At 42.8% G+C, this 23,123-nt stretch overlaps 1 protein-coding gene across 1 annotated transcript in view; it reads left to right on the forward strand.

Annotated features, from left to right (window-relative positions):
• The first annotated feature begins 3,736 nt into the window (after nucleotides 1-3,736).
• LOC139417421 (protein-tyrosine kinase 6-like) overlaps nucleotides 3,737-23,123 on the forward strand; it is a 30,060-nt gene continuing 10,673 nt past the window's right edge. Inside the window, exons 1-4 of the mRNA XM_071166697.1 lie at nucleotides 3,737-4,327; nucleotides 5,508-5,629; nucleotides 6,232-6,392; nucleotides 17,284-17,449. Coding sequence (XP_071022798.1) covers nucleotides 3,909-4,327; nucleotides 5,508-5,629; nucleotides 6,232-6,392; nucleotides 17,284-17,449 — 868 coding nt within the window. The 5' untranslated portion in view covers nucleotides 3,737-3,908. The remainder of the gene's footprint in view (nucleotides 4,328-5,507; nucleotides 5,630-6,231; nucleotides 6,393-17,283; nucleotides 17,450-23,123) is intronic.

Genomic DNA, 23,123 nt, shown 5'->3' on the forward strand with positions numbered 1-23,123 from the left:
AACATGTTCTCTCTGCCTCAAACATGTTCTCTCAGCCTCAAACATGTTCTCTCAGCCTCAAACATGTTCTCTCAGCCTCAAACATGTTCTCTCAGACTCAAACATGTTCTCTCAGCCTCAAACATGTTCTCTCAGACTCAAACATGTTCTCTCAGCCTCAAACATGTTCTCTCAGCCTCAAACATGTTCTCTCAGCCTCAAACATGTTCTCTCAGCCTCAAACATGTTCTCTCAGCCTCAAACATGTTCTCTCATTCTCAAACATGTTCTCTCAGCCTCAAACATGTTCTCTCAGCCTCAAACATGTTCTCTCAGCCTCAAACATGTTCTCTCAGCCTCAAACATGTTCTCTCAGCCTCAAACATGTTCTCTCAGCCTCAAACATGTTCTCTCAGCCTCAAACATGTTCTCTCAGTCTCAAACATGTTCTCTCAGCCTCAAACATGTTCTCTCAGCCTCAAACATGTTCTCTTAGCCTCAAACATGTTCTCTCAGCCTCAAACATGTTCTCTCAGCCTCAAACATGTTCTCTCAGACTCAAACATGTTCTCTCAGCCTCAAACATGTTCTCTCAGCCTCAAACATGTTCTCTCAGACTCAAACATGTTCTCTCAGCCTCAAACATGTTCTCTCAGCCTCAAACATGTTCTCTCAGCCTCAAACATGTTCTCTCAGCCTCAAACATGTTCTCTCAGCCTCAAACATGTTCTCTCAGCCTCAAACATGTGTAGAATTACAGGGGGGAGTTGCAAAACAACGCTACGCCCCCGTCTCTTGTTTTCCAGTAAGAGCTCAGATAAACATCTCTTCAAGGACTTAAAGATCCTTTTTACAAAACTTCTTCAGGATTGGTGGGTCCCCTGCCGGACAGTTGAGCTAACGTAGGCTAATGCGATTAGCATGAGGTTGTAAGTAACAAGAACATTTCCCAGGACATAGACATATCTGATATTGGACAGAAAGCTTAAATTCTTGTTAATCTAATTGCACTGTCCAATTTACAGTAGCTGTTACAGTGAAATAATACCATGCTATTGTTTGTGGAGAGTGCACATTTTGGAACCAATTAATAAATAAACCAATTAGGCACATTTGGGCAGACTTGATACAACATTTTGAACAATAATACAATGGTTCATTGGATCAGTCTAAAACGTTGCACATATACTGCTGCCATCTAGTGGCCAAAATCTAAATTGCACCAGGGCTGGAATGATACATTATGGCCATTTTCTTGCATTTCAGATATGATGGTACAACAACAAAAAATACAAAAGAACGGTTGGTTTTTTCTTTGTATTATCTTTTACCAGATCTATTCTGTTATATTCTCCTATATTCCTTTCACATTTCCACAAACTTCAAAAGTGTTTCCTTTCAAATGGTACCAAGTATATGCATATGCTTGCTTCAGGGCCTGCGTTACAGGCAGTTAGATTTGGGTATGTCATTTTGGGCAATTTTTTACAAATGTTTAAGTGTCTGATCCTAAAGAGGTTTTAAGGGTTGTCCAACAAGTGACTTGAGCAGTCGCACAAGTTAAACCTGCTCTGTGGTTTGCCCTATTGGACAGGTGATTACTTGATTATTATAGCAACCCAAATGCTAATAATTCTAGTAGTGTGGTGTTACTGGTTCCTTCCTTGTGTGTAGGTGAAAATAGCTACTTTACATTTTCAGGCAAGTGATTATAATCTTCTTCGTCAACTAGCAAATATTCCTGACTTGTCTGATGGGCAAGTGTTTTTTGTTTTTTTTTCAGAACCTTTTAATGTCAGCTGTCCAAACCTTACTGACCTGTAGGAGCTCTTGTCTTTATGTGACCTAGTGTCGTGTGGGACAATGAACCTACGAGTAGCAAATGTTGATAAAACTTCTGATGATGACAGGAAATGGATTTCTAGATGATAAAAATCCTCATATAGTTCTACAGTTTAAAAAAAAAAAAAAACACACAAAAAACAAAGTGGGTACCCCGCCCCTGTTTTGGTAAAAAAAGCTGATGGATGGGGCTGGAGAAATGTTACCGCATTCAAATTCATTGACAGAGCTACGGAAAGCAAGGACTGACCATGCATGATATCAACATGATAGTTTTAACAATGTTTTGGAGTGGTTTTTACAGTGTTTTTTTAAATGTTTATTTTTATTTTTACAATTACATAGTTTACAAACATTGGAGTAAATAAAACAAGCTTACATGCTGGGTTCTGATGGGGTACGACAGTTAAACGAAGCTCATGAGGCATTTTTTAAAATTATATTCATCAAGAATCAACGGGTAAATGAATGAATTTAAACGTCCCTTTACCGTAAGATAATGATAAGTGTTTTACGATGCTGGTATGATCCTCTTGACGGGAAAGCACACAGAGAGGCAGTGACGTAACGTCGTTTTGTGAGGATAAAGTTCCCAGCAAAAGGGTAAAAACAGCTAATTTCCCGTCAGAGAGATTTTACAGCATCACTGTTCACGAGATTATGAGTAATTATAATCTAATCTAATCACTTCCTGATAACTGTAACCATGAACATATTTAGCAAGAAGTAGCTATGATCCTATAGCATCATACTTACTGAATAGACAAGTATGATACAATACCAGGTGAATCCATGACATAGACTGACCAGGTGAATCCATGACATAGACTGACCAGGTGAATCCATGACATAGACTGACCAGGTGAATCCATGACATAGACTGACCAGGTGAATCCATGATATAGACTGACCAGGTGAATCCATGACATAGACTGACCAGGTGAATCCATGACATAGACTGACCAGGTGAATCCATGACATAAACTGACCAGGTGAATCCATGACATAGACTAACCAGGTGAATCCATGACATAGACTGACTAGGTGAATCCATGACATAGACTGACCAGGTGAATCCATGACATAGACTGACCAGGTGAATCCAGGTGAAAGCTATGATCCCTCTTATTGTTCTCTCTTCCTGTTCAATCAGTGTAGATGAAGGGGAGAGGAAACGGGTTTAAAAATATATATTTTTAAGTCCTTGAAACAATTGAGACATGGATTGTGTATGTGTGCCATTCAGAGGGTGAACGGGCAAGACAAGGTGTACCGGTTTGTGTCAAGAACAGCAACACTGCTGGGTTTTTCCATGCTCACCAGTTTCCCATGTGTATAAAGAATTGGTCCACCACCCAATTTGACACAACTGTGGAAAGCAATGGACTCAACATGGGCAAGCATCCCTGTGGAACGCTTTCGACACCTTGTAGAGTCCATGCCCCCGACGAACTGAGGCTGTTCTGAGGGCAATTTTAGGAGGCTGTTCTTATCACACTAAATAGGTGTGTGAGTGAGTGAGTGAGAGAGAGAGAGAGAGAGAGAGAGAGAGAGAGAGAGAGAGAGAGAGAGAGAGAGAGAGAGAGAGAGAGAGAGAGAGAGAGAGAGAGAGAGAGAGAGAGAGAGAGAGAGAGAGAGAGAGAGAGAGAGAGAGAGAGAGAGAAAGCTATAGGCTATCCAATACCTATTTTAAAAGACCAAGACCAATTTTAGGAGGCTGTTCTTATCACACTAAATAGGTGTGTGGGTGAGTGAGTGAGTGAGTGAGAGAGAGAGCGAGAGAGAGAGAGAGACAGAGAGAGAGAGAGACAGGGAGAGAGAGAGAGAGAGAGAGGGAGAGAAAGAGAGAGAGAGAGAGAAAGCTATAGGCTATCCAAGACCTATTGTGGCAGTGTAGGCGGGGTGCCCATTTTACAAGGAAGTTGTGTTGATGTGTATTTGAAGCACTTAGAACCAACGCTGACGTAAAGTAGGCTACTTACTGAACGTGTGTGGCAAGTTCCAAGGATTCCATGCGCACTGAGCCGCTACCCGTCTAACAGGTGCTGTGCGTCTAGCCGTGTCAAAAGCCCGGACACCGCTCTCATATGGGGGACTGTCTACGCAAAACCTGCCCCTGTCTGGAGACGCTATGGGTCAGACTGTTTGGCGACAAGAAGAACACCGAACGTAGTAACACAGTGGAGGGGATCTCGAACGATGTCGCCGATGACGAGTGTGTAGAGATCTCGGGTAATGGCAGGCAGTCATTCACGAGGAACCCGAGGAACTCGATGCGTCGGGATGCGCCCCAGCCCACGGAAAGCGCGATCTACATGGCTTTGTGGAGATTTGAGGCACGAGAAAAAGATGAGTTGTCGTTCCAAGAGGGAGATCTGTTCAACGTCATCAGTCGATCCGGAGACTGGTGGACTGCGCGTAAAATAGACAGGAATGGGCGCGTTTTGGCGAAGGGGATTGTGCCGAATAACTACCTGGCAAGGGGAGAATCTGTCAACGCACAGCCGTGAGTATCGACTCCAATCCTCCTTCTAGTATCCTGCTTCATTAGCTGTACAGTATGTGTGTGCGATGCTTATGTTTGTGCGCGTGCGTGTGTGTATGTGTTTCGTGTAAACAACCCCATCTCTGAGATATGAGATATAAGGTAAGATTGGACGTGGAGACTGGACACAGTCATGAAAATCTACACAACTTCCCTATTTTGGTTCTATTCTCTTTTATTATTGCTGCTTTTTTAAATGGGAACTACAGATGTTACTATTTCAATTGAACAGTGGAAGTGATTCTGACGAGCCTGAGCAAGTTGGGCGTTTCGACACTTTTAATATATTGCACTACACCCGTTCAAAGTCCAAGCCCGAACCAAAGAAGCAAAGTGTTTCTTTTAACTACGTGATAACATTTACTGTAAATCATAATAGTTAATCTTTATTGTCCGTTTTGTGTACAATGTGTCAGCGGAGACCCGATTCACTGATATGACCTGAATAGAATAAAACAACAATAGAATATTCTGTCTTGATTTTGTCTTCAATTCCCGATAAGATGAGATCATATCACAATTCATCATGTTAGTGATGTGAACAGAGATACTGTTTCATAAAGTTTATTATTTATAGTCTATGTCATCTCTGTCTCTCTCTCTCGCTCTCTGTCTGTTTCTCTCTCTCTCTCTGTCTCTCTCTGTTTCGCTCTGTCTCTGTCTCTCTCTCTCTTATTCTGTCTCTCTCTCTCTCTCTCTCTCTCTCTCTCTGTGTGTCTCTCTCTCTCTCTGTCTCTCTCTTTCTCTCTGTCTGTTTCTCTCTCTCTGTCTCTCTGTCTCTGTCTCTCTCTCTCTCTTATTCTGTCTCTCTCTCTGTCTCCCTCTCTCTGTTCCTCTCTATCTCTGTGCTCTCTGTGTCTCTCTGTCTCAATTTAATTCAATTCAAGGGCTTTATTGGCATGGGAAACATGTGTTAACATTGCCAAAGCAAGTGAGGTAGATAATATACAAAAGTGAAATAAACAATCGCTCTCTCTCTCTCTCTCTCTCTCTCTCTCTCTCTCTCTCTCTCGCTCTGTCTCTCTCTCTCTTATTCTGTCTCTCTCTGTCTCCCTCTCTCTGTTCCTCTCTATCTCTGTGTCTCTCTGTGTCTCTCTGTCTCTCTGTGTATCTCTCTCTATCTCTCCTTATCTCTTACCAGATGGTACTTTGGGAAGATGAACCGGTTTGAAGCCCTGAGCCAAATTCTTTCTCCAGAGAATGGAGAGGGTGCCTTCCTTATCCGTGTCAGTGAGAAAGGCCAGGTGGGCTACGTCCTCTCAGGTGGGTGTTGGTGGATGTCAAAACAGAGAGAAGCAAGGAAGTGGAGGGTGTGAACGTGCCCAATGCCCATACATACAACCCGAGAGGTCCTGGAGAGTTATGTATGCAGGCTTTTGATCCAGCCCTATGGTTAAAAACCCAGCTCAACCAATCAGGGTTTTAATGATCTGTTGCTAGGGTAATTACCATATTCCTGGAGCTGTCTTTACCCGTGTAACTGCGGGCACGCAGTTCTCTGAACTTGTCTTGTTTCCCTGTTGAACCACTCCCATTTCCCCCTTGAACCACTCCCATTTCCCCCGTAAACCACTCCCATTTCCCCGTTGAACCACTCCCATTTCCCCCTTGAACCACTCCCATTTCCCCATTGAACCACTCCCATTTCCCCCTTGAACCACTCCCATTTCCCCCTTGAACCACTCCCATTTCCCCCTTGAACCACTCCCATTTCCCCCTTGAACCACTCCCATTTCCTCCTTGAACCACTCCCATTTCCTCCTTGAACCACTCCCATTTCCCCCTTGAACCACATTCTAACTGTGATCCTGGACTGCTTTACCCAGTGAGTCTGTGTGTGTGTGTGTGTTTGTGTGTGTTCACAGTCAAAGTCGGCAACCAAGCCAAGCACTTCAAGATCTGTGAGCAGGATGGTCAGTACTGGCTGGAACAGACCCGTCCCTTCAACACCCTGATAGACCTGGTGGAGTATTACACCACACACTCACTGGGATCTGTGTCCCGCCTGGGGGAGGCCTGTACCAGGGTAAATACACACACACACACACTCTCTCTCTGTGGAGTTCTACACCACACACACTCACACTCTCACACTCTCACACTCTCTCTCTCTCTCTCTCTCTCTCTCTCTCTCTCTCTCTCTCTCTCTCTCTCTCTCTCTCTCTCTCTCTCTCTCTCTCTCTCTCTCTCTCTCTCCCTCTCGCTCTCTCTCTCTCTCTCTCTCTCTCTCTCTCTCTCTCTCTCTCTCTCTCTCTCTCTCTCTCTCTCTCTCTCTCTCTCTCTCTCTCTCTCTCTCTCTCTCTCTCTCTCTCTCTCTCTCTCCCCCTACTCTCTCTCTCTCTCTCTCTCTCTCTCTCTCTCTCTCTCTCTCTCTCTCTCTCTCTCTCTCTCTCCCCCTACTCTCTCTCTCTCCCCCTACTCTCTCTCTCTCTCTCTCTCTCTCTCTCTCTCTCAATTCAAATAAAAATTGCTTTATTGGCATGATGTAACAATATACATATTGCCAAAGTTTACTTTGGATATGTACAATATTACAATTATAAGAATAAAAATTGTCAACAATGACCAAGGGTCAAAATAACATACATTGAACAATAACAATAAGCATACAGTAGAGGACATGTGCAGGTTGATTGGTCTGTCAGGCACTGTCCCTCATCTTATGGCAGGCAGCAATGTAGTTCACTGCCAACCCGCAGCTCTCTGCTTCCTTCCCAAACAGGACGGGTAGCCTATTCTCATCAGAGAGGTCTTTGAAACCTTGAATAAGGGTTTCAAATGGGGAAATGACACTCTCTGATTGTTTTATATTTTTCACATTTTGTCAGGAAATGCAGCTCCATCTCAGGTTCTGCTGTTGTGCAGTGGTTGCACAGCCTTTCCTCTACAGGGAGCCAGGTTTTCCTGTGTCTACTCTTCTCAATGACATGGCTGTGCTCACTGAGCCTGTACTTTGTCAAGGTTTTTCTAAGGTGTTGATGGTACCAGCTGGATGAGGGGACTGAGGCTTCAGTGTGTTAGTAGAACAGGTTTGTGAACTCAGCCCCAGGACCAGCTGGATGAGGGGACTGAGGCTTCAGTGTGTTAGTAGAACAGGTTTGTGAACTCAGCCCCAGGACCAGCTGGATGAGGGGACTGAGGCTTCAGTGTGTTAGTAGAACAGGTTTGTGAACTCAGCCCCAGGACCAGCTGGATGAGGGGACTGAGGCTTCAGTGTGTTAGTAGAACAGGTTTGTGAACTCAGCCCCAGGACCAGCTGGATGAGGGGACTGAGGCTTCAGTGTGTTAGTAGAACAGGTTTGTGAACTCAGGACCAGCTGGATGAGGGGACTGAGGCTTCAGTGTGTTAGTAGAACAGGTTAGTGAACTCAGCCCCAGGACCAGCTGGATGAGGGGACTGAGGCTTCAGTGTGTTAGTAGAACAGGTTAGTGAACTCAGCCCCAGGACCAGCTGGATGAGGGGACTGAGGTTTCAGTGTATTAATAGAACAGGTTAGTGAACTCAGCACCAGGACCAGCTGGATGAGGGGACTGAGGTTTCAGTGTGTTAGTAGAACAGGTTTGTGAACTCAGCCCCAGGACCAGCTGGATGAGGGGACTCTATTCTTTGCTCAGCTCTTGGCATTGCAGGGCTTGGTATTGATATGGGGGTCACTGTATTTTATAAGTTTCCAAAACTGAATTGCTCTTTTTGGAGTTTTCATTATTAGTGGATATTGTCCTAATTCTGCCCTGCATGCATTGATTGTAGTTTTCCTCTGGACATGTAGGAGAATCTTACAGAACTCTGCATGCAGGGTTTAAATGGGGTGTTTGTCCCATTTGATGAAATCATGTTTTGCAAGTGGACCCCACACCTCGCTGCCATAAAGTGCAATTGGTTCAATGACATATTCAATTCGTTTTAGCCAAATTTAAATAGGTATTTCAATTTGAATTTGTTGTTATTGGCGTAGAATGCCCTGCGTGCTTTCTCTCTCAGTTCATTCACTGCCTCATTAAGGTGTCCAGTTGAGCTTATTTTTAAACCTCAGTAATTGTAGTGTGTACAGTACTCTATATATTTAAACCTCAGTAATTGTAGTGTGTACAGTACTCTATATATTTAAACCTCAGTAATTGTAGTGTGTACAGTACTCTATATATTTAAACCTCAGTAATTGTAGTGTGTACAGTACTCTATATATTTAAACCTCAGTAATTGTAGTGTGTACAGTACTCTATAATTGTATACCTCAGTAATTGTAGTGTGTACAGTACTCTATATATTTTGTACCAATTGAGAACTTAGGTCTAATTCCCTGAGATCTGGATCTTCTCTGGAAAATCATTATTTTACTGCCAGGGCCCAGGTCTGGCAGTACTGCTCTAGCAGGTCCAGGCTCTGCTGTAGGCCATGTGCTGTGGGCCATCATCTGTGAAGAGCAGACATTTAAACTCTGAATTGTGGAGACTAACACCAGGGGCTGAGGATTGTTCTAGAATAGGGGTCAATTCGTTGATGTAAATATTGAAGAGTGCAGGGCTCAGACTGCAACCCTGGCGAAGGCCCCGCCTCTGGTTAAAGAATGATGTTATTTTCTTGCCCATTTTAATGCTGCACGTACTGCCAGTAAACATTGATTTAATTATGTCATATGTTTTACCCCCACTTTCAATAACTTTGTAGAACAGTCCTGTCTGCCAAATAGAATCAAATGCTTTTCGGATGTCGATAAAGCAAGTGTATATTTTGGTATTATTTTGGTGGACATGTTTATCTATCAGGGTGTGTACGGTGTAAATATGATCAGTCGTGCAATGTTTTGGTATAAATCCAATTAGCCTTTTACTCAAGACATTGTGCTTATTAAGGAAGTTTAGAACTCTTACATTTATAATAATACAGAAAACCTTCCCCAGGTTACTGTTCACACAAATGCCTCTGTAATTGTTAGGGTCACATTTGTCTCCGTTTTCAAAGCTTGGGGTTATAAGTGCTTGGTTCCAGATGTCAGGGAAATAACCTGAACTCAGGATACAATTAAACAGTTTTAATATAGCCAATTGAGATGCTGCACTAGTGAGTTTGAGCATCTCATTTAGGATGCCATCAGGTCCGCATGCTTTTTTAAATTTGAGAGCCTGAAGTTTCTTATAGAGCTCCTGGTCAGTAATAGTTTAGTTTCTTATAGAGCTCCTGGTCAGTAATAGTTTAGTTTCTGATAGAGCTCCTGGTCAGTAATAGTTTAGTGTCTTATAGAGCTCCTGGTCAGTAATAGTTTAGTTTCTTATAGAGCTCCTGGTCAGTAATAGTTTAGTTTCTTATAGAGCTCCTGGTCAGTAATAGTTTAGTTTCTGATAGAGCTCCTGGTCAGTAATAGTTTAGTGTCTTATAGAGCTCCTGGTCAGTAATAGTTTAGTTTCTTATAGAGCTCCTGGTCAGTAATAGTTTAGTTTCTTATAGAGCTCCTGGTCAGTAATAGTTTAGTTTCTTATAGAGCTCCTGGTCAGTAATAGTTTAGTTTCTTATAGAGCTCCTGGTCAGTAATAGTTTAGTTTCTTATAGAGATCCTGGTCAGTAATTGTTTAGTTTCTTACAGAGCTTCTGGTCAGTAATAGTTTAGTGTCTTATAGAGCTCCTGGTCAGTAATAGTTTAGTTTCTTATAGAGCTCCTGGTCAGTAATAGTTTAGTTTCTTATAGAGCTCCTGGTCAGTAATAGTTTAGTTTCTTATAGAGCTCCTGGTCAGTAATAGTTTAGTGTCTTATAGAGCTCCTGGTCAGTAATAGTTTAGTTTCTTATAGAGCTCCTGGTCAGTAATAGTTTAGTGTCTTATAGAGCTCCTGGTCAGTAATAGTTTAGTTTCTTATAGAGCTCCTGGTCAGTAATAGTTTAGTTTCTTATAGAGCTCCTGGTCAGTAATAGTTTAGTTTCTTATAGAGCTCCTGGTCAGTAATAGTTTAGTTTCTTATAGAGCTCCTGGTCAGTAATAGTTTAGTTTCTTATAGAGCTCCTGGTCAGTAATAGTTTAGTTTCTTATAGAGCTCCTGGTCAGTAATAGTTTAGTTTCTTATAGAGCTCCTGGTCAGTAATAGTTTAGTTTCTTATAGAGCTCCTGGTCAGTAATAGTTTAGTTTCTTATAGAGCTCCTGGTCAGTAATAGTTTAGTTTCTTATAGAGCTCCTGGTCAGTAATAGTTTAGTTTCTTATAGAGCTCCTGGTCAGTAATAGTTTAGTTTCTTATAGAGCTCCTGGTCAGTAATAGTTTAGTTTCTTATAGAGCTCCTGGTCAGTAATAGTTTAGTGTCTTATAGAGCTCCTGGTCAGTAATAGTTTAGTTTCTTATAGAGCTCCTGGTCAGTAATAGTTTAGTTTCTTATAGAGCTCCTGGTCAGTAATAGTTTAGTTTCTTATAGAGCTCCTGGTCAGTAATTGGGGAGTCCAGTGGATTTTGATTGTCCTGTATAGCTTTTTCTAATCCATTAAACTTCTCATGAATTTGGCGTTGTTCTGCGTTTGTGTCAATTTAAACAATGATATAGAGTGTTTTAAAATGGGTTGTCCATTTGTCTCCTCAATTAGTGTCAGCTGCTTGCTGTTGTACTGTGCTTTTTTGGTTCTGACTGTTTTACGTTTATAGAGTTTTAAAGTCTCACAGTAATGAAGGTGTAATTCACCATTATTTGGGTCTCTGTGTTTTTGGTTGGAGGTGTTCTACGTTTTGTTCCTTATAATTTTACAATCTGCATCAAACCATTTGTCATCTGTGGTCTTTCAATTTCAGTTGTGCTTATTTTGCGGTTTGCCTGAATATATAGTTGATTTTTTTTTACTGCTAGATTGATGCCTTCTTCACTGTGAGTGAATGTTTGTCTGAATACATAGTTGATGTTTTTTACTGCTAGATTGATGCCTTCTTCACTGTGAGTGAATGTTTGTCTGAATACATAGTTGATTTTTTTTTACTGCCAGATTGATGCCTTCTTCACTGTGAGTGAATGTTTGTCTGAATACATAGTTGATGTTTTTTACTGCTAGATTGATGCCTTCTTCACTGTGAGTGAATGTGGTTTCCAGAAAGTTATCTGAGAGTGTTTGGATATTTTGGTTACTGGTTGCTTTCTGGTATTCTTCTGTGCTGTTTTGGTCCCATCTGTATGAATGTCTGATGTTGTACAGCTGACTGGGCTGTGAATGTCTGATGTTGTACAGCTGACTGGGCTGTGAATGTCTGATGTTGTACAGCTGACTGGGCTGTGAATGTCTGATGTTGTACAGCTTACTGGGCTGTGAATGTCTGATGTTGTACAGCTTACTGGGCTGTGAATGTCTGGTTGTTTCCATGTCTGTTCTTTTGAGGAACAAGGTAATTTGGCTGTGATCAGACAGAGGTGTTCGTGGCTTGACGATGAATGAGCTGAGAGAGAAAGGGTCAATGTCTGTAATCATATAGTCTATGTGCTCTGGCCAAGAGGTGAGCAGTAGGTGAATCTCCCCAAAGAGTCCCCCCGTAACCTACCATTGACACTAGTACAGACCCAGGCTTCTACAGAGCTACAACAGATCCCTTCTGTTCTTGATGATGGTGCTGTCACTGTTGTTTCTATGGGGAGATGAAGACAGTTAGAAACAGTATGGCCTGTAATAAAGCTGTCCCCTCTTGTGCTCGTTAGATCAGGTAGTGTTCCTGTGCGCGCGTTTGTGTCCAGGAACAGGAACGTCTGGATGTGTAGAGACAGCACAACAGTGCTGCGGGCAAAGTTGTGCCTTAGGGGTGGTTTCCTGTGTTTCTTTCTAATGTAGTTGTTTTTCCTTTGTGCCCCTTGGGTTGTCCAGTCTCTTTCAATCAATAACCCACATACAGTAATATGTAAATAGTACTGTTGAAATTGATATATGCCATAGAAGTGCAGCCTTGTGCATTTTCAATACAGTAACTGTCATCCAAACCTGTAGCCTAAGTTTACATCAGGTAATACTGTCAAAGTACACAGTCACACCGTATATTTTCCCTTCCAATGCAACGTGGAAAGAATCTTTTGGATTGCCTTCTCCATCCTCTGCAGGCGTCTACTGTGATGTCCTCACATGCTGCATCCATTGCAGCCAGCAGGGTCATCTGTGTGTGTGGCTGACGATCGTACACCTTCCACCTCCATGCTGAAAATAACTCCTCAATTGGGTTAAGGAATGGTGAATAAGGTGGGAGGAATTCTATGAGCATCCTCGGGTGGGTCACAAACCATTGCCTTATGATGTTTGATCGATGGAAACTCACATGATCACAAATGACCACGTACTTTGGCAAATCCTCTCTAAACAGACCGCTCTCATCATCAGGGACGAGAGCCCTGTAGAGAGTCTCTAAAAAGTTGAGTAGATGCTGGGTGTTGTATGGCCCTATAAGTGGGACATGGGTTAGGACACCATGCTCCGAAATAGCAGCACACATGGTGATATTTCCTCCCCGTTGGCCTGGCAAATCCACAGTAGCTCTGTGACCGATGATATTCCGACCCCGCCTTCTGCATTTGGTCAGGTTGAAGCCAGCCTCATCCACGTATACAAAGTTGTGAGAGGGTTCACTTGATTCCAACTCCATTATACGCTATATCCCAGAACACACAGTTGAATTTGTTTTGGTAAGGAAGAGTGACATAAAATGTACATATATTGCATGTTCCTTCCACAGCAATGGAAATGTGTGCAGTTTATGCTTACTGTACTATGTATCACTATAAAATGTTGCTGTAAAGTAGTTACATAGATATATGTTTTACCTGTACATACTGGTACCGTAGCTCCTTAACTCTGTCCTCATTCCTTTGGAATGGTACACGGTACAGCTGTTTCATACTCATCTGGTTTCTATGCAGCACCCTGTCGATGGTTGAAGATGCTAACCGTATGGATGTTTTTCAAAGACATCGTTGTCTTCTATAATGGTCCTTTGTACTTCCCAGAGTCTCATGGCATTGTTTGCTCGGACCATGGTGCAAATAGCCTCCTCCTGTTGAGGTGTGAAAAGGCGTCCTCTGCCACCGGTTTGCGGTAATCTTGCAGTCCTATGTGGGGAAAAAATGCAGTGATGCATCGCACACTTTCACATAGACAAAAACTATGCGAACACACATTTTTACTGGAAAACATACAGGTGGGTGCATGTAAGGTGCAGTATGTATCTGTATAGAGTATATCTCTGTATGCTGAGAAATACAAGTGGACTACTGTAATATGAAGCATTGTAGGAAGTATACAGTATACTGCTTATATACAGTAACAGTGCACTGTACATTGGTGGACAGACCTGTTCTCTCTCCGAAACGTTTGAACTATTGAGGACACGGTTGATCTCCCAATATTGGGCTGCACCCTTCGACCCGCCTCAGCCATTGTAAGGAGCATGATTGACAACATGGTCTACAATAGTGGCCCTTATGTCATCAGATATGCGCCTATGTCCTCTTCTGCCTCTTCCTCTGTTTTGCATTTCCACCACGCATCCTTACTCCTCTTCTTGGCTGTTGACCCTGTTCGTTTCCTGGTCCATCCATTATTGGAAAATTGCAACTCTGTGTTGTGGTCTGTCTATATATGCTTGCCAATTGATTCTTCGTGAGATGCACCTTTGAGCAATTTAGACAACTGGTTGATTGTTGGTTGAACTAACACTTTACATTCCTTCATGAGTGAGGGTCAATTTCACCTGCACGATTCACCAATTCACGTTTTTGTACAAAAGGTCTAATAGAAATGTGTAAAACCATGCTTGACAGTTTATGACAAATAGTTCAACAATTGTGCATGTAATGGCTTATGCAAGGAACTAATGCCTAGATGTTTTGAGGGGTAAGACTCTTCAACAGAGAATCATCTACTATATTTTGATCAACATGACATGAGCGATTAATAATGTGTAAAAAAACTGACACTTGTACATTATCAATTGCAATTTGTTCAAAGGAATAAGAAATTGCTTTAATGATGTGCACAAGTGACTAGATGATTTGGAATTTGTACAAGTAGTATCAAGAATTGCACTTTTGATCTAAGAAATGCACCAAAGCGACTGAGAAAAACTGTAACATTGCCAAAGCAACTGTAACATTGTGAGGTAGATAATATACAAAAGTGACATAAACAATAAAAATTAACAGTAAACATCACACATACAGAAGTTTCAAAACAATAAAGACATTACAAATGTCATATTATATATATATATATATATATATATATATATACAGTGTTGTAACAATGTACAAATGGTTAAAGTACACAAGGGAAAATAAATAAGCATAAATATGGGTTGTGTTTACAATGGTGTGTGTTCTTCACTGGTTGCCCTTTTCTCGTGGCAACTGGTCACAAATCTTGCTGCTGTGATGGCACACTGTGGAATTTCACCCAGTAGATATGGGAGTTTATCAAAATTGGACTTGTTTTCGAATTCTTTGTGGATCTGTGTAATCTGAGGGAAATATGTATCTCTAATATGGTCATACATTGGGCAGGAGGTTAGGAAGTGCAGCTCAGTTTCCACCTCATTTTGTGGGCAGTGAGCAAATAGCCTGTCTTCTCTTGAGAGCCATGTCTGCCTACGGCGGCCTTTCTCAATAGCAAAGCTATGCTCACTGAGTCTGTACATAGTCAAAGCTTTCCTTAAGTTTGGGTCAGTCACAGTGGTCAGGTATTCTGCCACTGTGTACTCTCTGTTTAGGGCCAAATAGCATTCTAGTTTGCTCTGTTTTTTTGTTCATTATTTCCAATGTGTCAAGTAATTATCTTTTTGTTTTCTCATGATTTGGTTGGGTCTAATTGTGCTGCTGTCCTGGGGCTCTGTGAGGTGTGTTTGTGTTTGTGAACAGAGCCCCAGGACCAGCTTGCTTAGGGGACTCTTCTCCAGGTTCATCTCTCTGTAGGTGATGGCTTTGATATGGAATCGCTTCCTTTTAGGTGGTTGTAGAATTTAACGTCTCTTTTCTGGATTTTGATAATTAGTGGGTATCGGCCTAATTCTACTCTGCATGCATTATTTGGTGTTCTACGTTGTACACGGAGGATATTTTTACAGAATTCTGCATGCAGAGTCTCAATTTGGTGTTTGTCCCATTTTGTGAAGTCTTGGTTGGTGAGCGGATCCCAGACCTAACAACAATAAAGGGCAATGAGTTCTATTACTGATTCAAGTATTTTTAGTGTTTTTTGTTTTGTATTTTTCTCTCTTTCTACCTCTCTCTCTGTTTACCTCTCTCTCTCTCTGTTTCTCTCTTTCTACCTCTGTTTACCTCTCTCTCTCTCTGTTTCTCTCTTTCTACCTCTCTCTCTGTTTACCTCTCTCTCTCTCTGTTTCTCTCTTTCTACCTCTGTTTACCTCTCTCTCTCTCTGTTTCTCTCTTTCTACCTCTCTGTTTACCTCTCTCTCTCTGTTTCTCTCTTTCTACCTCTCTCTCTGTTTACCTCTCTCTCTTTCTACCTCTCTCTCAATTTACCTCTCTCTGTTGATCTCTCTCTCTCTGTTGACCTCTCTCTCTCTCTTTCTACCTCTCTCTCTGTTTACATCTCTCTCTCTCTTTCTACCTCTCTCTCTATTTACCTCTCTCTCTGTTTACCTCTCTCTCTCTCTCTTTCTACCTCTCTCTCTATTTACCTCTCTCTCTGTTGACCTCTCTCTCTCTCTCTTTCTACCTCTCTGTTTACCTCTCTCTCTGTTTCTCTCTTTCTACCTCTCTCTCTGTTTACCTCTCTCTCTGTTTCTCTGTTTCTACCGCTCTGTTTACCTCTCTCTCCCTCTGTTTCTCTCTTTCTACCGCTCTCTCTGTTTACCTCTCTCTCTGTTTACCTCTCTCTGTTTCTCTCTTTCTACCTCTCTCTCTGTTTACCTCTCTCTCTCTGTTTCTCTCTTTCTACCTCTCTGTTTACCTCTCTCTCTCTGTTTCTCTCTTTCTACCTCTCTCTCTGTTTACCTCTCTCTCTTTCTACATCTCTCTCAATTTACCTCTCTCTCTGTTGACCTCTCTCTCTCTCTCTTTCTACCTCTCTGTTTACCTCTCTCTCTCTCTTTCTACCTCTCTCTATTTACCTCTCTCTCTGTTTACCTCTCTCTCTCTCTCTCTTTCTACCGCTCTGTTTACCTCTCTCTCTCTGTTTACCTCTCTCTGTTTACCTCTCTCTGTTTACCTCTCTCTCTCTGTTTCTCTCTTTCTACCTCTCTCTCTGTTTCCCTCTCTCTCTGTTTCTCTCTTTCTACCTCTCTCTCTGTTTACCTCTCTTTCTGTTTACCTCTCTCTGTTTCTCTCTTTCTACCTCTCTCTCTGTTTACCTCTCTCTCTCTGTTTCTCTCTTTCTACCTCTCTGTTTAACTCTCTCTCTCTGTTTCTCTCTTTCTACCTCTCTCTGTTTACCTCTCTCTCTTTCTACCTCTCTCTCAATTTACCTCTCTCTCTGTTTACCTCTCTCTCTTTCTACCTCTCTCAATTTACCTCTCTCTCTCTGTTGATCTCTCTCTCTGTTGACCTCTCTCTCTCTCTCTTTCTACCTCTCTCTCTGTTTACCTCTCTCTCTCTCTTTCTACCTCTCTCTCTATTTACCTCTCTCTCTGTTTACCTCTCTCTCTCTCTCTCTCTCTTTCTACCTCTCTGTTTACCTCTCTCTGTTTCTCTCTTTCTACTGCTCTGTTTACCTCTCTCTCTCTCTGTTTCTCTCTTTCTACATCTCTCTCCGTTTCCCTCTCTCTCAGTTTCTCTCTTTCTACCTCTCTCCCTCTCTTTCTACCAAGGAAAAAGGAGGAAGTGTACTCTGTGGCTGAACAGGCCACTCCGTGGTTAGGCAATGACACAGCTGTGTGTGTGTGTATCTTTGTGTGTGCGTGTGTGTGTGTGTGTGTATCGTGTGCGTGTTAGTGAGACACATTTAACACATTCTCTCCTCCCCAGAAAGAGCCAGTGCCCCAGGACCTGTCTCACTCCACAGTGGATGAGTGGGAGCTCCCGAAGGAAGAGTTCACCCTGGGAGAGCAGCTGGGCACCGGGTTCTTTGCTGATGTCCACCAGGGCAAGTGGAAGAACAGCATCAACGTAGCCATAAAGATTCTCAAGAACGGTACAGCACACTTACAGATTCACAAGGCGGCACCTGAAATGCCAAAACCTTAATTTGAATTATTATTATTTTATAAATCCCTTTTTATATTAGCAGTTGTTACGAAGTGCTTAACAGATTACCCGGCCTAGACCCCAAAGAGCAGTTTAGAGGCCGAAGCACAGTGTATTACTCCCTGGACAGTGTATTACTCCCTGGACAGTGTATTACTCATTGGGACAGTGTATTACTCCCTGGACAGTGTATTACTCCCTGGACAGTGTATTACTCATTGGGACAGTGTATTACTCCCTGGACAGTGTATTACTCCCTGGACAGTGTATTACTCCCTGGACAGTGTATTACTCCCTGGACAGTGTATTACTCCCTGGACAGTGTATTACTCATTGGGACAGTGTATTACTCATTGGGACAGTGTATTACTCATTGGGACAGTGTTTTACTCCCTGGACAGTGTATTACTCCCTGGACAGTGTATTACTCATTGGGACAGTGTATTACTCCCTGGACAGTGTATTACTCCCTGGACAGTGTATTACTCATTGGGACAGTGTATTACTCCCTGGACAGTGTATTACTCCCTGGACAGTGTATTATTCATTGGGACAGTGTATTACTCATTGGGACAGTGTATTACTCATTGGGACAGTGTTTTACTCCCTGGACAGTGTATTACTCCCTGGACAGTGTATTACTCATTGGGACAGTGTATTACTCCCTGGACAGTGTATTACTCCCTGGACAGTGTATTACTCATTGGGACAGTGTATTACTCATTGGGACAGTGTATTACTCATTGGGACAGTGTATTACTCCCTGGACAGTGTATTACTCATTGGGACAGTGTATTACTCATTGGGACAGTGTATTACTCCCTGGACAGTGTATTACTCCCTGGACATTGTATTACTCATTGGGACAGTGTATTACTCATTGGGACAGTGTATTACTCCCTGGACAGTGTATTACTCATTGGGACAGTGTATTACTCATTGGGACAGTGTATTACTCCCTGGACAGTGTATTACTCCCTGGACAGTGTATTACTCCCTGGACAGTGTTTTACTGCCTGGACAGTGTATTACTCATTGGGACAGTGTATTACTCCCTGGACAGTGTATTACTCCCTGGACAGTGTATTACTCATTGGGACAGTGTATTACTCCCTGGACAGTGTATTACTCCCTGGACAGTGTATTACTCCCTGGACAGTGTATTACTCATTGGGACAGTGTATTACTCATTGGGACAGTGTATTACTCCCTGGACAGTGTATTATTCCCTGGACAGTGTATTACTCCCTGGACAGTGTATTACTCCCTGGACAGTGTATTACTCCCTGGACAGTGTATTACTCATTGGGACAGTGTATTACTCCCTGGACAGTGTAGTACTCATTGGGACAGTGTATTACTCCCTGGACAGTGTATTACTCCCTGGACAGTGTATTACTCCCTGGACAGTGTATTACTCCCTGGACAGTGTATTACTCATTGGGACAGTGTATTACTCATTGGGACAGTGTATTACTCATTGGGACAGTGTTTTACTCCCTGGACAGTGTATTACTCCCTGGACAGTGTATTACTCATTGGGACAGTGTATTACTCCCTGGACAGTGTATTACTCCCTGGACAGTGTATTACTCATTGGGACAGTGTATTACTCCCTGGACAGTGTATTACTCCCTGGACAGTGTATTATTCATTGGGACAGTGTATTACTCATTGTATTACTCATTGGGACAGTGTATTACTCATTGGGACAGTGTTTTACTCCCTGGACAGTGTATTACTCCCTGGACAGTGTATTACTCATTGGGACAGTGTATTACTCCCTGGACAGTGTATTACTCATTGGGACAGTGTATTACTCCCTGGACAGTGTATTACTCATTGGGACAGTGTATTACTCATTGGGACAGTGTATTACTCCCTGGACAGTGTATTACTCCCTGGACATGGGACAGTGTATTACTCATTGGGACAGTGTATTACTGGACAGTGTATTACTCCCTGGACAGTGTATGGACAGTGGGACAGTGTATTACTCCCTGGACAGTGTATTACTCATTGGGACAGTGTATTACTCATTGGGACAGTGTATTACTCCCTGGACAGTGTATTACTCCCTGGACAGTGTATTACTCCCTGGACAGTGTTTTACTGCCTGGACAGTGTATTACTCATTGGGACAGTGTATTACTCCCTGGACAGTGTATTACTCCCTGGACAGTGTATTACTCATTGGGACAGTGTATTACTCATTGGGACAGTGTATTACTCCCTGGACAGTGTATTACTCCCTGGACAGTGTATTACTCATTGGGACAGTGTATTACTCCCTGGACAGTGTATTACTCCCTGGACAGTGTATTACTCCCTGGACAGTGTATTACTCCCTGGACAGTGTATTACTCCCTGGACAGTGTATTACTCATTGGGACAGTGTATTACTCATTGGGACAGTGTATTACTCCCTGGACAGTGTATTATTCCCTGGACAGTGTATTACTCCCTGGACAGTGTATTACTCCCTGGACAGTGTATTACTCCCTGGACAGTGTATTACTCCCTGGACAGTGTATTACTCATTGGGACAGTGTATTACTCCCTGGACAGTGTATTACTCATTGGGACAGTGTATTACTCCCTGGACAGTGTATTACTCCCTGGACAGTGTATTACTCCCTGGACAGTGTATTACTCCCTGGACAGTGTATTACTCATTGGGACAGTGTATTACTCCCTGGACAGTGTATTATTCCCTGGACAGTGTATTACTCCCTGGACAGTGTATTACTCCCTGGACAGTGTATTATTCCCTGGACAGTGTATTACAGTGTATTCTCCCTGGACAGTGTATTACTCCCTGGACAGTGTAGTACTCATTGGGACAGTGTATTACTCATTGGGACAGTGTATTACTCATTGGGACAGTGTATTACTCCCTGGACAGTGTATTATTCCCTGGACAGTGTATTACTGGACACTCATTGGGACAGTGTATTACCATTGGGACAGTGTATTACTCATTGGGACAGTGTATTACTCCCTGGACAGTGTATTACTCCCTGGGACAGTGTATTACTGTATTACTCCCTGGACAGTGTATTATTGGACAGTGTATTACTGGACAGTGTATTACTCATTGGGACAGTGTATTACTCCCTGGACAGTGTATTACTCATTGGGACAGTGTATTACTCCCTGGACAGTGTATTACTCATTGGGACAGTGTATTACTCCCTGGACAGTGTATTACTCCCTGGACAGTGTATTACTCATTGGGACAGTGTATTACTCATTGGGACAGTGTATTACTCATTGGGACAGTGTATTACTCCCTGGACAGTGTATTACTCCCTGGACAGTGTATTACTCATTGGGACAGTGTATTACTCCCTGGACAGTGTATTACTCCCTGGACAGTGTATTACTCATGGACAGTGGGACAGTGTATTACTCATGTATTACTCCCTGGACAGTGGGACAGTGTATTACTCATTGGGACAGTGTATTACTCCCTGGACATGGGACAGTGGGACAGTGTATTACTCATTGGGACAGTGTATTACTCATTGGGACAGTGTTTTACTCCCTGGACAGTGTATTACTCCCTGGACAGTGTATTATTCCCTGGACAGTGTAGTACTCATTGGGACAGTGTATTACTCCCTGGACAGTGTATTACTCCCTGGACAGTGTATTACTCCCTGGACAGTGTATTACTCCCTGGACAGTGTATTACTCATTGGGACAGTGTATTACTCCCTGGACAGTGTATTACTCCCTGGACAGTGTATTACTCATTGGGACAGTGTATTACTCCCTGGACAGTGTATTACTCATTGGGACAGTGTATTACTCCCTGGACAGTGTATTACTCATTGGGACAGTGTATTACTCATTGGGACAGTGTGGACAGTGTACTGGACATTGGGACAGTGTATTACTCATTGGGACAGTGTATTACTCACTCCCTGGACAGTGGGACAGTGTCCCTGGACAGTGTATTACTCATTGGGACAGTGTATTACTCCCTGGACAGTGTATTACTCCCTGGACAGTGTATTACCTGGACAGTGTATTACTCATTGGGACAGTGTATTACTCCCTGGACAGTGTATTACTCCCTGGACAGTGTGGGACAGTGTATTACTCCCTGGACATGGGACAGTGTATTACTCCCTGGACAGTGTATTACTCCCTGGACAGTGTATTACTCCCTGGACAGTGTATTACTCTGGGACAGTGTATTACTCATTGGGACAGTGTGGACAGTGTATTATTCCCTGGACAGTGTATTATTGGGACAGTGTATTACTCCCTGGACAGTGTATTACTCCCTGGACAGTGTATTACTCATTGGGACAGTGTATTACTGGACCCTGGACAGTGTGGACAGTGTATTACTCATTGGGACAGTGTATTACTCATTGGGACAGTGTATTACTCCATGGACAGTGTATTACTCATTGGGACAGTGTATTACTCCCTGGACAGTGTATTACTCCCTGGACAGTGTATTACTCATTGGGACAGTGTATTACTCATTGGGACAGTGTATTACTCCCTGGACAGTGTATTACTCCCTGGACAGTGTATTACTCCCTGGACAGTGTATTACTCATTGGACAGTGTATTACTCATTGGGACAGTGTATGTATTACTCATTGGGACAGTGTATTACTGGGACAGTGTATTACTCCCTGGACAGTGTATTACTCCCTGGACAGTGTATTACTCATTGGGACAGTGTATTACTCATTCCCTGGACAGTGTATTACTCATTGGGACAGTGTATTACTCATTGGGACAGTGTATTACTCCCTGGACAGTGTATTACTCCCTGGACAGTGTATTACTCATTGGGACAGTGTATTACAGTGTATTACTCCCTGGACAGTGTATTACTCATTGGGACAGTGTATTACTCCCTGGACAGTGTATTACTCATTGGGACAGTGTATTACTCCCTGGACAGTGTATTACTCCCTGGACAGTGTATTACTCATTGGGACAGTGTATTACTCATTGGGACAGTGTATTATGGACAGTGTATTGGGACTCCCTGGACAGTGTATTACTCATTGGGACAGTGTATTACTCAGTGTTTTACTCCCTGGGACAGTGTATTACTCCCTGGACAGTGTATTACTCCCTGGACAGTGTGTACTCATTGGGACAGTGTATTACTCCCTGGACAGTGTATTACTCCCTGGACAGTGTATTACTCATGGGACAGTGTATTACTCCCTGGACAGTGTATTACTCATTGGGACAGTGTATTACTCATTGGGACAGTGTATTACTCCCTGGACTCCCTGGACCCTGGACAGTGTATTACTCCCTGGACAGTGTATTACTCATGGGACAGTGTATTACTCCCTGGACAGTGTATTACTCCCTGGACAGTGTATTACTCATTGGGACAGTGTATTACTCATTGGGACAGTGTATTACCTGGACAGTGTATTACTCCCTGGACAGTGTTACTCATTGGGACAGTGTATTACTCATTGGGACCCTGGACAGTGTGGACAGTGTTACTGGGACAGTGTATTACTCCCTGGACAGTGGGACAGTGTATTACTCATTGGGACAGTGTATTACTCCCTGGACAGTGTATTACTCATTGGGACAGTGTATTACTGGACCCTGGACAGTGTATT

The sequence above is a fragment of the Oncorhynchus clarkii genome, chromosome 9, assembly GCF_045791955.1.
Source record: "Oncorhynchus clarkii lewisi isolate Uvic-CL-2024 chromosome 9, UVic_Ocla_1.0, whole genome shotgun sequence".
Classification (NCBI taxonomy): domain Eukaryota; kingdom Metazoa; phylum Chordata; class Actinopteri; order Salmoniformes; family Salmonidae; genus Oncorhynchus; species Oncorhynchus clarkii.